General features: G+C 33.2%; 1 protein-coding gene across 2 annotated transcripts in view; it reads left to right on the forward strand.

Annotated features, from left to right (window-relative positions):
• LOC147067490 (trehalase-like) overlaps positions 1-14,242 on the forward strand; it is a 39,796-nt gene that overhangs the window by 12,038 nt on the left and 13,516 nt on the right. For both annotated transcript variants that reach the window (XM_085953863.1, XM_085953864.1), the window contains exons 2-10: positions 3,213-3,463; positions 5,517-5,672; positions 6,732-6,897; positions 8,525-8,677; positions 8,803-8,880; positions 10,066-10,178; positions 13,000-13,166; positions 13,651-13,821; positions 14,010-14,225. In XM_085953863.1, coding sequence (XP_085809989.1) covers positions 3,213-3,463; positions 5,517-5,672; positions 6,732-6,897; positions 8,525-8,677; positions 8,803-8,880; positions 10,066-10,178; positions 13,000-13,166; positions 13,651-13,821; positions 14,010-14,225 — 1,471 coding nt within the window. The remainder of the gene's footprint in view (positions 1-3,212; positions 3,464-5,516; positions 5,673-6,731; positions 6,898-8,524; positions 8,678-8,802; positions 8,881-10,065; positions 10,179-12,999; positions 13,167-13,650; positions 13,822-14,009; positions 14,226-14,242) is intronic.

Raw genomic sequence — 14,242 nt, forward strand, 5'->3', positions numbered from 1 at the left:
TACAGCATTTTTTATCATCATTTCATGACGAAAATATCTATGAAATGTGTTGTATGGATACATTACTAACAAAATATATACCTACTTACCACTAAATCTAATTTAAATGCGGCATCTGCTTCAATAGACAATATTTCGAGTCTACGGTTTCCAATGACATTATTAATGGACGACGCACTCAATACAGTAGCTAGCAGGTAAATTCGCGCATTCGCATGTATAGGTCACGCAATTTCATTATGCGATATCACGCATCGGGAATTTATAGCAATATGACCTTTATTGTAATGGCGTTAGAGCAGTGTTTCTAATGTCAATGTCTATTTGAGCGAACCCGTTCGAACCGAACCATTCGGCAGACCCAACAAAAAGCATCAGGAATTTATAGCAATATCACCTTTATTGTAATGGCGTTAGAACAGATTATGCCATTCGGCAGACCCGACAATAAAGTGAGTGTCATTTTCTTTTCCAGATGATTCGTCCATATTAATGTCATTGACGGTTTCAGATACATTTAAAAATACACCTGACAACTTCCAAAATTCGCGAGTGGCTTGCAAAAATATTTGGATACATTTTAAATTAGGTAAATATGTACCTACCTATAATTCGCAAATCTGCACGTATCATTTCTGGTCATCAAGGACGTGACATCCAAGGACAACGGAAGTATACTAGACATCGGCAACCCGACAAGAAATACAGTCCTGTTAAACCTTGTATGTTAATTAATACATTTTGTTTCCAACCAGTAAGCTGAATTTTTAATGGAAAAATATTCCCGTTATTACTTATTTATAAGTTTAGGTAACTATTTATGTATATACCTAATGATTCTCCTCGATTTGCCGCCCTTCGAGTGACTGCCGCACCCAAGCGACGCTCAATCTGCCTACCCCCACGAGACGTCACTGAATTTACCTGTATTATCGTTATCAGAAGAACATTACCTATACTATATTATACAATATGTATGAACACCACAATAAAATATTATCCTAAGTTCATTAAAAAAAATTGATGTAATCTTGTAGGTAGAGTGTAGACTCTGAGTGTTTCCCAACCTTTTTATACCTGCGGACCGGTGAAAATAGAAGAAAAATATTACGGACCGCTAACAAACTTAAAAATTAAAAACTATTATTTATATAGTCTTGTTTTTTTTGTTTATTAGTTTTAAAATCATACCTATATTATAAAAGACATCACAGTTTAATTGTGAATATAAAAAAAATATACTTAATATGGAAATTTTATTGTTAATTTAAATAATCAGAGATCGACCAGTAAATAATTTATTTTGAGAAATTAATATTTTTTTTAAATAATGCAAAATCTGCCGCTACATCTTTGATAGAATAGTTGATAGCCGTGTCTTCAGTGATGTTATAGAAATACAAAGAGCTACATTGACATCCATTCGGTTGCTCTGTTTCGTGTTGATTACCGGTATGGGTGAAAACGTCTTCTCACAAGAACAGTTAGTTGACCATCCGAACAATAATAATGGATTTGTAACTCAGTGATGGTTATTCTTGTTCCTTTTAAAAGGGGCTACAGCTATTTTTGGACCAGCAGAAAATATCTGTAGACCGGCGATTGGGAAACACTGACTGTAGACTATTGCAGATATTTACTTAAAACACGTTAGTGTGTTTTCAATTTTCATGGAATGATTATTTATCATACTCACTAAAACACAGCAAGAAATAAAACAGGTTTTTTTTCTTTACATTTGTATAATTATAATGATCAATACTCATTGGATATATGAAAGGAAGATGTTCCGCACAATATGATATTATATTCACCAAACAATGTATTTGAGCTTATAATTAGGTAGGTACTTATAGTATAGAATAGAATTAAACATTAATGCTCGATTTACTGAAAATGACAAAACTAAGGCCTGTTTCAGACGGGACACCGGTGTCGCGCTCGTATATAGTACGGAGGCCTTTGTATTCGAATAAAGTGTCCATTGTATTATGTTTATGAACGCCCCAGAACTAATGAGTCAACACGTGTCCGGTACACTTTTCCGTCGGCCGCTACATTCTCAAGCCGCCAATACACCTGTTTTTATTCCCGCAGCCAGTTTTATGTTCTAATTTATAACGCGAAATTATGCGTTGACTCATTAGCTCTGGGGCGTTCATAAACATAATACAACGGCCCGTTTATTCGAATACAAAGGCGTTCTATATTATATCGAGCGCGACACCGGTGTCCCGTCTGAAACGGGTCTAAGACTAGTCGATATATTAAGCCGTTCTTACATAATATGAGCCAAACTAAATCATCAAAACAGAATAAATAATTCACATCCACACTGATCTATAAAATTTATCAATTTTCATCCACCGAATGTAAAAAAAATACTTTAGATTAGACGACTCGTATTTCGTTCCCACCTCTTAGCCATTCGAAGAATATCTTCACATGTTTTTCTTTTTCATTTTTGAACTTCCATGGCCTGCGAGTAGGGATTGCTATACCGAATGAAAATGTAAATACCGGTTTTTCGGTATTTCTTATTGAATACCGGTATTTCTTAAACATTAAAAAAACAGAAGTAGGTGCTATTAAAATCTTTTAAAAATATTATTATATAGCGAAAACCTACATTGACCTACAACCTGTATTGATCATAATTGTAGAACTAGTGATTTTTTTCAAACAGTTTGAATATGTTGATAATTTGAACTAAAGCCCTCAAAAGTTCAAGTGTAAATAAGTCCGGCTGCAGGAAAAGCTTCTTAAATTCAACACTTGTACAGTCATCAATAATTAATTATAGAATAATTGAACATTTTTGTCACGGATATTTTCTATTTCGAAATAATATTTTGATAATTTGTATAAAATATATTTGATGAAATTTGTTTTATTATTTTTTCACCTCTGTTGGATTCACTCAATATATTTGCATTTTAGCAGCACATAACTTATAATTCATTTTCAAAAACGTAAACGAGTGTGCTTTCTTAATACCGAAAATTACGGTATTTTGGATTTTTAAAACCGGTATTTCGGTATTGATAAATACTGGAATACCGGTTTTGAAATACCGGTATTGCAATCCCTACCTCCGAGTAACAAAAGTAACAAATTTTCATATAAAATTGTTACAATGTTTCGTAATGCCCTAATCCAAAGTAAATATGGTGAAGCCGTAGTTGTTGAACCTTTTTTGTATTGGATTTCAGTTTGGTATACTGCCATGGACCGCTGCTGGACACCGTTCAAATGGCCGGCATCTATCGTGACTCTAAGACCTTCGTGGACATGAAGATGAAGCGGCCGCCGGACGAGACTCTTCAGATATTCAATGTCATGATGAACAAGACGTACGGTCAACCTAACAGATCGGACGTCGAGAGGTTCGTCACCGACAACTTTGAGCGGGAGGGTTCAGAGTTCGAGGACTGGGTACCAGACGACTGGAAGAAGGCGCCAGGTAGAGATGTCATTTCTATCCAATATATTGTCCACTTTATTTAGCATTTTACCTACCGCCATGTCGGTACCTAATCAGTAATACATACATAATTATTAACGGCCCACATGCTCAGCGTAGGTCGTAATGGAGCTTTTATGGAATTTTCAAAGCGTAACCCACATTCCTTAAACGTTGTAGATAATTTATTTATATATTTTTGAAGCCTTATTATCCTTTATATTTATTTTAAATATTTGATGACTGCATAAAGTATTTTTATTACATAAAATAGTATTCTTTTATACCTCTCGCTCTAATGTTTTAGAATATAGTCATATTTCAGTAAGTCCATGTGAAGTGGTGTTAAGATTTTTTAGATTTATTAATTTTTAAACGCATTTACAAAATCATTAGTAAAATTAATGTTAACATTATATAGTGACATATTTACGATAAAAAAATATATTTTATAATCTTTTTGATCTCAAATTTGTCAAGAATTAGACATTTTATTATTCAAAAATGGGCACGATTAACACATTTGAAGATAATTCTAAAGATATTGATTATAAGCTATGTCTTTGACCATTCAAATGTGATAAACATCCTACGAATAATGTTTGCTTTCTAATAATTATTGACCTAAGAATAAGGTCGTATTTTTTTGAAATACGCCATTTCTATTGGCATTTCCCAGTGGCTAAGCTACAACATACGGCCGTAGCCATACATTGACAAACGATAAATGAAGTAGGGAGTAAGATCATGTTATCGCGCGTATTTAAGCGAGAGGTTTAAAAGAATACTATTTTATACAATAAAAATACTTTATGCAGTCATCAAATGTTTAAAATAAATATAAAGGATAATAAGGCTTCAAAATTATATAAATAGATTATCTACAACGTTTAAGGAATGTCCAGGGTTATGCTCTGAAAATACCATAAAAGCTCCATTTTGACCTACGCTGAGCATGTGGGCCCTTAAGAATGGCAGACTTCTCATTTTCACGGCGTACCTATAAATACGTCGGAAAAAATACGTGGCCAAATATAAATATCGTCTAGTGTTTAAGCTACGGCATACTTAAGAGGAAACCAGTTGGATAAAGCCACGGATGGTATCTATACAACCTCAAGTAAAGGAGTCTCAAAAATTTCTTTTGAACTCGCTCCACCATAAGGTCGTATTTCAACTGATGCGTGGCCCAAACAATCGATCCACTCTCAATAATTCAATTTACTGTATTTATTTCGTACGCAGTAGAAGAAATCACAATTTCTATGTAATTTTAAGGTTAAGTTGTTCCACTATTTAATAGATTTTTTTCGCACTACTTACTTACTTAACATCTATATTATTGTAAATAAGTATCTAGTTAGTGGGCAATGGCCCCCACAAGGGGGGCTGACACGGGTCAGGGGGGGTGGCGGGTCGACCAGATAAGTGAGATAAACACACATCTTGCCTTGCACACAGCACAGCAAACTTGCCTTAAAAGTCACTTGCGGCGTTATTTTAATTGTAGAGTCTTAACATTTTAAAATGTCTAGTTGTGTAATGCAATTCTTGATTACTGTGTGTCGATATAACTCCATAATTTAAGTGGATTTATTCAACAATACAAAAAAATCGCTAAAAATACACCTAATAGGTACCTACCCTTAATTTTACATGAAACAACATTTAGAAAACGATTCTGTAAAGCGTCCCACTGCCTTTAACCCTAGCGATGGGTAGGGGGCCCCGCCAAAGATCCTGGGCCTGGGTGCCCGCTTCAAGATGTGGGGGCGATTGTAGTTGGTATAATAGTTTTTAAGCAAAAGTTATTAATTGCAGTTGTCATAACAAATTAATCATCTTTTGTGAATAAATCACCATCTTTAAAATGTGACACAACAATGAATGCCATTATAATAACTGCAGAAGATTGTTCATTGGGAGACAAAATTTGAACAACATTCTTGTTCATAGAAAGATGATAAATCTTTGACTATAGACAATAGACACTATATATTTATTCAAATGCATAGTGAAACCTTCAAGATAGAAAATAATGATATATTTTCAGCTTTTTTGGGCAGAATCAGAGACCTGGAACTGAGACGTTGGGCGTCGGAACTTCACCGATTGTGGCTACAGCTCGGCAGAAAGATGAGAGTTCAGGTCCAAGCAAGTCCGCAACTCTACTCCATCATTTATGTGGAGCATCCTGTGATTGTCCCAGGTAAAAACCAATCGCGACTAAATTGTTTGTTTAAAACTATAGCTAATCTTCGGCTATGTTTCAGCTGGACCACAGATGAAAGCTGTTAGTATTAGGATGAGTTTGCAAAATATTCCACGATCCTTACCATAGTAAAAATAATTAATTCGTTTTAGATCTCCGCTTACTGAATAATTATTCAACATACGTGTTAAAGATTTATTTTCAAATACCTTCTAAGTATCCCTATAGCATAGTCTATTTTTTCTCACTAACTGGGTGATCATGGGACCAAGATCCTTTTTTTCAAAACAGCTCTCCGTTTTACGCTATCATGTAAATTAGTTTTATTATGCATTACTAATAAATTATTTATAAGTCTTGTGTAGGGAATCCAATCCTGAGCCAAAATCTTGATCCTAGGATTTCGGGATTACAATTTGACGATCCCGGGATTGGCATTTTTTCAATAGTTAACATTAAATTTTTATATATAAATAACGTTGATAAAATCGGTCAAAAATAAATCTAGTATAATTATTTATACTAATTAAGACATTTATTGTTAATATTGTGTATGTTCAATCTTGGAAATATTTCATAAATCTAATTAGTCAGCCAAATATGAAACTGTCGTAAAACGTATGAGATCATGATGGAATCACTTTGTTAAAACCGCGAGGCATTGTTTTTTCCAATCTTTCTCGTTTTAATTAATTTATGCCAAAAAATAAAATGAATTGGCAACACATGGGTAATAAATCAAACTTCATTCAAACTGAGTTTATTTCGTATGTAGTTATATGTTATTAAAAGTATTTTTTCTGCTATATTTTCGTTTTTTGTATTTTGTTTTCCATAAAAATTTATAAAAAAATCAATCCCGAATGTTTCGGGATTGTGCTTATCAATCCCGGGATTCATAGGGATCCCGGGATTGGAATCCCTAGTCTAGTGTAAGTAAGTCAATGAAAAAAGAGTTAGTGTCTTTGTACCTAATTTTATGTGTAATTAATTATCTGATTCTGAATCCCAGTATCATAATATATAATAATATGTTATCTGTAATTATTATTATAGGTGGACGGTTTCGAGAATTCTATTACTGGGACTCGTTTTGGATAATCAAAGGTCTCCTTCTGTCCGAGATGAGGCAAACTGTCCGAGGAATGCTTTCCAACTTCTTATCCATAGTCGAGTCTGTCGGCCATATTCCAAACGGGGGCAGAGTGTACTATAGAATGAGGTAAATTAAAATAATAAAAAATATGTTAGGTACCTGGAACCTTGTCACACTTTGTACAACAATAATATTATAAAGCTATATGAAAAGACCACGATGGACGAGCGGCTAACGTATCGGCTTATAATGTCGTGGGTCCCAGGTTCGAATCCTGGGTCTGGCAATTACATATATTGTTTTTTAATGTATGTTTCGAGCCAGAATATGGACCTAATAGATTGAGCAATTCGTGCTAACATCCGTTGTAAAAACAAAAATCTGTTAATACAAAACCTCCACTCTGTGGAAGCCCATATGATCTACTTAGGATCGGACATGGTAAAAAAAAAATACAATAGGATGATTCGCTGTTTTTTAATTATTTTTTAAATAAAAATACTGAAGTAGTTAATGCATTGGAGTACCTACATCCATATAGAAACATGGAGGCCTCAAAAATAAACGCATTTTAAAATCATATCTTACACAAACAACCCTGCTTATAAACACCTGAGTCAGCTCATACAAATTGTATTCTTTCGTAGACAGATGAATGTGGAGGTAAAATGAATTCCACTTACTTTGCAACAAGGGAGTATATTGAAAATTTGCTTTCACATCTATACAGCATTGTTTTCCTATTTTGCTAAATAATGGCACATACACCATACATAGTATATTGTATGTGGTTTAAAAATGACCTTGCAACAAAGCGCTTAAAATGTTGGGCTTCGTCATGCGTACTTCCCGGGTCTTTTCAGATGTTACGGTATTAAAACTTTTATTTAATTCTTTAGGTCGAAGCAGACTTGAGAGTGGGTCTATTGTTTGGGCACCGCACCAGTTGAAGTATGGCCTTATGGTGGAGAGGGTACAGAAGAAATTCTTGAGACTCCTTTACTTGAGGTTGTATGGATACTATCCGTGGCTTTATCCAACTGACTTTCTCTTAGGTATGCTTACATACTGCAGTCTGCAATTTAGAAGAAATCTTTATTTAGCTACGTATTTTTTTCGACTTATACAAGGTATAAATGAGAACTCTGCCATTCTGGGCAGTGTTGACCTGTGTGTCCCTGATAACTATCTTAGAAATAGAGACCATCAGTTGTTTATTCTCCCAAGGTGCAGAACCAACCTGCCACTGGTAATGCCAATTGGGAGAGTGATAACTATGTTCAACGAAATTGCTTCGGTGTTGATATATTCCACCTACGTGAGAATGAGTTTAAGTGGATGTTGTTTTATAAATTCTTAAAATAGGGTCTGCTTAACTCATCTGGTGTACTTCCTTGTACCTATCTAATTCATCTACTGATATATCTCTTTTTTTATGTAATACTGTTATATTTATATATCTTTGTTTCTAAATGTCATGTTGTGAACGTCTTAAACTTATAATTTGTAATGTCCACAATATGTTAAAAAAATAAATAAATTGAAAATTGAAAAAAAATTGAAAAATTGTAATAAGTGTGTCCATCATTTTATTTTTACATATGTATATATACTGCTACCAACGAAGAGAATATAATTTTTTCTATGATTACTGATTTGACGATACTACTAAAACTGTTTTGGTACCACTATCAAATCATATAGGTATCTAGTTCAATCTCTTTGATAAAATCCATTTTTTTGTTGTTTTCAGATCTCAGCCTCCGATGTTGGTGCCCATGATGAAGACATACATTGATGAGACAACAGACTTAGACTTTCTGAGACGGAGCATGCCGACTATGGAAAAGGAATTCAGATTCTGGATGTCCAACCACACCATCAGCGTGGAGAAAGACGGTGTGAGGTAAAAACTATTTGAAATATTTGGAATAATATCCCCAATAATTTGATGTGATTGATTGAAGTATTGTTTGTCATCATGACAATTTAAAATTTATTTTAAAAATGTTATTTTATTTTTCTTCACAGTTATCGTCTAGCTAGATTTATTGACAGATCAAAAGGACCAAGACCAGAGAGCTACCGGGAAGACATTGAAAGTGCGAGGTGATTTCAAATTGAATTACCTACTTTTATTTTAAAACAATTAAAAATATCATAATTTTATAAAAATAAAAATTTATAATCCTGTAACAGGAATGATCATTTATTATTGTGGCAGTAATATCAGTTATATTTTGATTTAAATTCTGGGACTCCGGGTTCGATTCCGGTGAGGTCACAATATATTTATGTGATTTTCTGAAAGCCTGGGTGTTTGTGATTGTTTCATTTCTATTACTAATTACACTGATGTCATTGGACCTTATGGCCTACCGTAGTGATAAAAAAAGTATAATATATATTTATAATAAATACTTTAAAAATATCTGAAAGTGATTCTGAAAATAAGGTTAGGCACTAAAACTAATGATTAAATTAGACTTCAAGTCATTATGCAATTCAGATGAAACGTCACACGTTTGTTCTTCCATTTATTTGATAAACCGTACCAAGATAAAAAAATACGCCTTACTTAACAATACAGTCTATTTAAAACAATTAAATATCACTATTTAAATTAATATTCAAGTAAAATTACTAATAACAGTATGTTATTAAGTAACCAAAGAAAGACATATACAATAGGCTGCCAATTTTCATTCACAAATGTCGTCAAAGCAAGGCCTGAACGAAAACAAACCATAAGTGCGAGTGAGTAAGCATTCGGCACGCTTATATCTCCGTACTATGCATTAGACTAAGATAGAATTTCTACGACTGAAATAAATATTTTTTGGAAACGTCGCTAGTAAATATGGATTTGACTGATTATATTCATTTAAAAACTGCGAGCATGTGTTGCTGAAATTTATTGTTTTCGTGTTAAATATAAAGTTAGTGGTAATTATTTATAGTTATTTTAGTAGAACATATGTTTAACAATGTTGTGTTTAAATTTGGTATCGTACTGAGAAGCAACACGATGGTATAACGTTTCATCGCTGAGTTGATAATAATAAAATCATGGTTCTCCCGTGCGTTATACGCAAGAAACACGGCTTCATTTTGCCAAACAATAGGCGGTCTCTCTATATCATTACTCTGAGTGTCAAAGCAATGAATATTTATTTTTCTATAGTTAGCAAAACTAAAAACCTTATGGAATCACCATCAATAATTTATTGTTGTAATGCAAAGACTTAATATTACTCCATCTATTGATAGTGTTTGGTTAAAATGCTTTTTCAGATTTTTTGACACTGTCGAAAAGAAAGAAACTTTTTATGCTGAACTGAAGGCAGCCGCAGAATCAGGGTGGGACTTTTCCACTCGGTGGTTCATCGCCAACGGATCTAATAAAGGTAAAAAAATATCTCTTTATGCTGTGTAATTTATTTTCCATCATGATCATATTAATATTTACATTTCTTTTTGCTCACTCATTTTAACCGACCTACAACCAAGTCTGAATGCAAGTGATATCATCGTAACTTATTTGAAACAGTATTGTCTATAAATCAATACATAATACGCTGTCACCAATGTTTATTAATATAAATAAGATAATTAGTTATTATATTTGTACATTTGACAGCCTGTTATGGATTATTACTTCCTCCATTTTAAAAACCTTTCATGTTATCAAATCTTCACATTTCAAAAAACAAGGTGTTTCATCTTGAATTATTACATAATATAGCTCAAATATCTTGACGCCTGACATGGCGCATTGGATAGATACTGGCCTGCCGAGCTTAGGCCTCTATCCAGGGACATGTAAAACAATTACATTTATTTTACAATATAGCCAGTATAATGAAGATAATTGAAACGAAAATATAATATTATTAGGTATAGGATAATTAACACTTCCGTTACTGTAATGTCATCTTAGGTTACCCAGCCTATTAAACTACACATATTTCAGTTGATATGCACTTCATCATGTTTATATTTCGGTCATTCCTAGAATTATCAATATTACATCTAATTAAAATGTTATTCTTTTCAAAATCAATAGCTCTATCCAGCAAATATATATAATTGATAGATATCCGTCAGATATCATTTACCTACATACAGAGTGTCGCATTCTATTACAAACAAATAGTTAGATCTAAACATTTCGACACTAAGCCGTAACTGCAAAATGGTACTTTTCAGTAGTACTATTTTAGTAAATTTTAATGACACCACAACGTTAACTTTTAAAGCTGAAATCGTAATTTTTTAGTTGATTGATATATTATATTGATTGAATTTTTTTCGATTATCATTGTTGCATTTTAAAATTATTTAATAAAAGGCAATCAAGTCAAAATAGCCAAAAACGCAGTTACGGGCTATGTGGGAGGTATCGATATATGGGACTGTGATATCGACTGTGTTTAGGAAAAAGAGCGTAACCCTCGATTTTTCGAAAAGTGCTTTTATTATATATTTACAATGTATACAACTAAATACACATTCTGCAAAAAGGAAGTAAGCCGCAAATGCCGATTTATTATCTAAATTCAGGTTTTAATTGGGCTTTAATTAAATTTTAATTTACCCTCAATTTTAATGATTTTCTGTAATAACATCTTTAATTATTGGTAGATCGTGAAGATATTACACCAAATCATCAATCATCATGCACCCAATGTCTGTGCTTATTTTTTTTATTAATATTAAACCAAAATCATTCATAAAACGTATTTTGCCTCTCCTGTAAAATTTGTTCTGTGTGGGTTACGCCCTTTTTCCTAAACACGGTCGATATACATACTCAAATGTATGAAAGAGATATAAAAATAAGGCGTGAGATCAAGATAGTATGACTTTGTAGGCTGTGAGAATGTATTGGAATACTCGTATGATTATAATTAAGTTTTTGATCATTTTATTGATAAAACAAATAGCAAATAATGATGATGAAACCTTATAGACATATTTGTGTTGCCAAAATACGCATTTCTGTTATACCTGCTGTAATATTGTCAATCTCATATGGTAACCTAAGGTGACATCACCAAGATGGATGGAATTTATTATCATCGTAAAGGGAAGGTTAATAAACGTCTTATTTTTTAATCTTCTATATACAGGGCCGCCAAGAGGGGTACAAAAAATGCCCGTCTGACTTAGAAATACTCTGCAATAAAAGCATTCTCACTCATTTATTAGCGACATATTACTTCATCACATTCCCCATATAAAACACTTTTCTTACCTACATAATAATTGTGAATTACCGATCATTAATCTTACATACTTCAATAATTTAAACTTTATTTTTATTCAGACTGGTGTAATATATTTCATTAAGTATCATTTCACAAAATCAAATATGATGAAGTGACATTAACACAACAGGTATGTACTAACAATATTAATTAGAATATAATACAATATTTTGTACTTATACCACATAGTTTAATAATCAGGATCACCGGTTTCGTCTGTTTCAATTGAGTATTCTCAAATAATGTCCCATTGAAGCGGATGAAACTAATCCCTATTATTAAACAATATAATAAATAAATATTGTGTTTTATTATAATTAATACAATGTCTTTCTTCTGTGAATTGACAGAATACCTTTAAAGAAATTAATAATAATATCACAATATTTACGTCTATATAATATGTAGATAAAAACATATCGAAAATTAATGAATAAAGACGCTTGAATCAATGGCCAGCCAGTGAAGACAAACAAATTTGGTTTGGTTGCTGGTGGCTCTCCACACATTACATCTAAAGATATAACGCCCTTGTTTACATCATATGAAAATTAGTTTTAGTAGAACTGTTTAACCATCAATATGCTCAATGAGTGTTCTTCCCGTGCGCAGTAAATAGGTGGGGCTATGTTTATTGTTTATGGTTGCTATTGTGGGCTCTGTTAAGATCGCGCCTGTTGTATCGCAATGTCTCGTTTTTCTGTCCCTCCCACTCTCTCTTGTTTCCTGCCCAAATTAACATTACTGGTTATGCTATACATTTTTAGTGAGTCGAGGCCGGTAATTGATACTTAAGGGTTCAACTTTACCTTTGAATTTAAAAACTTTTATATTTCTTTCAAATGTTTTGAGATATTTATTTATTAATTTAAATCTCTTTAAAGGTAAAATTTTTAGTAAATTGTTTTAAAAATTCTCATAATTACTTTACAGGTTATTTATTTGATGATATTTACAGGAAACCTGACAAATTTGATGACACGTTCAATAATACCCGTGGACCTGAACTCAATTATCTGCTGGAATGCTCAGTTGCTAGCTGAGTTCCACGACATGCTCGGAAGTCCGGGACAAGGCGATCACTACAGGACCATAGCCAAGGAATGGATGGAGTCCATAGAAAAAGTACACATATCTACTTACTCTCAGTTAAACAATTATTATTATTGAACATACATAAATACATAATCAATATGCTGAATACGGCATGTTCCCTCTTGACGATCGGGCACATATATGCTAAGAGCGATTTAGTGTCTATGATCATATCTATGCCATTCCGACATATTATACATACATATTGTATGACCGCTATGACATCGTATTTACACTCTGTGACACCCTGTGACACAGGACACCAACATAAGAAACGGGTTTTTCGGCATTTATATGACCGATCGTCATAGAGTCTATTTGAACCATTAGTCTTCAATCTCTTTGGACGGTGCCCACAAAAGGAGCTCACAAATTTCAAATCTCTTTGCTATCTGTCATATTTTTGTGAATGACAGTTGGCAACACTGGGCCTCTTAGCCTCATTTTAGAAAAAAAAAACTATTTAAGTATGATATAATTTTTTTGAATCTCCTGTTATTTTAATGTTTTATAGATCCTATGGCATGAAGAAATTGGTGCTTGGTTGGATTATGATATTTACAATGATAAGAAACGGGACTATTTTTATCCAACAAATGTCGCCCCATTGTGGACGGGAAGCTATGACCATAGTAAAAAAGACTACTATGTCAATAGAGTTATGAAATACCTCGAGAATACCAAGGTAAGTAATTAAGATGTTTCTAAATCTAATTACCCTAAATTTTGGTCTTCAGTACCTTAACTATATATTTTATTAGTAGTAAGTTTTTACCCTCTTTTATAATACTGATTATTGCTTACAATGTTATAGGTATTTTCATGAATTACCTAGTGGTATTACGATATTGAGTACCCAAAACATATTTCTAGATTGATAATTATGCGGGTGGATTACCGACTTCCCTGGAGCATTCCGGTGAACAGTGGGACTATCCGAATGCATGGCCGCCTCTTCAGCACATTGTGATATCCGGTCTTAGGGCCACCGGACATCTCAATGCTGAGAGATTGGCCTCAGAATGGGCAGCTAAGTGGGTGCGGTCCAACTACATGGCGTGGAAGGAAGCAAATGCGATGTTTGAAAAGGTAAACATTAATATTAG

This window comes from Rhyacophila brunnea, unplaced genomic scaffold (assembly GCF_057557595.1).
Source record: "Rhyacophila brunnea isolate RB1 unplaced genomic scaffold, BYU_Rbru_1.0 scaffold_4, whole genome shotgun sequence".
Taxonomy (NCBI): domain Eukaryota; kingdom Metazoa; phylum Arthropoda; class Insecta; order Trichoptera; family Rhyacophilidae; genus Rhyacophila; species Rhyacophila brunnea.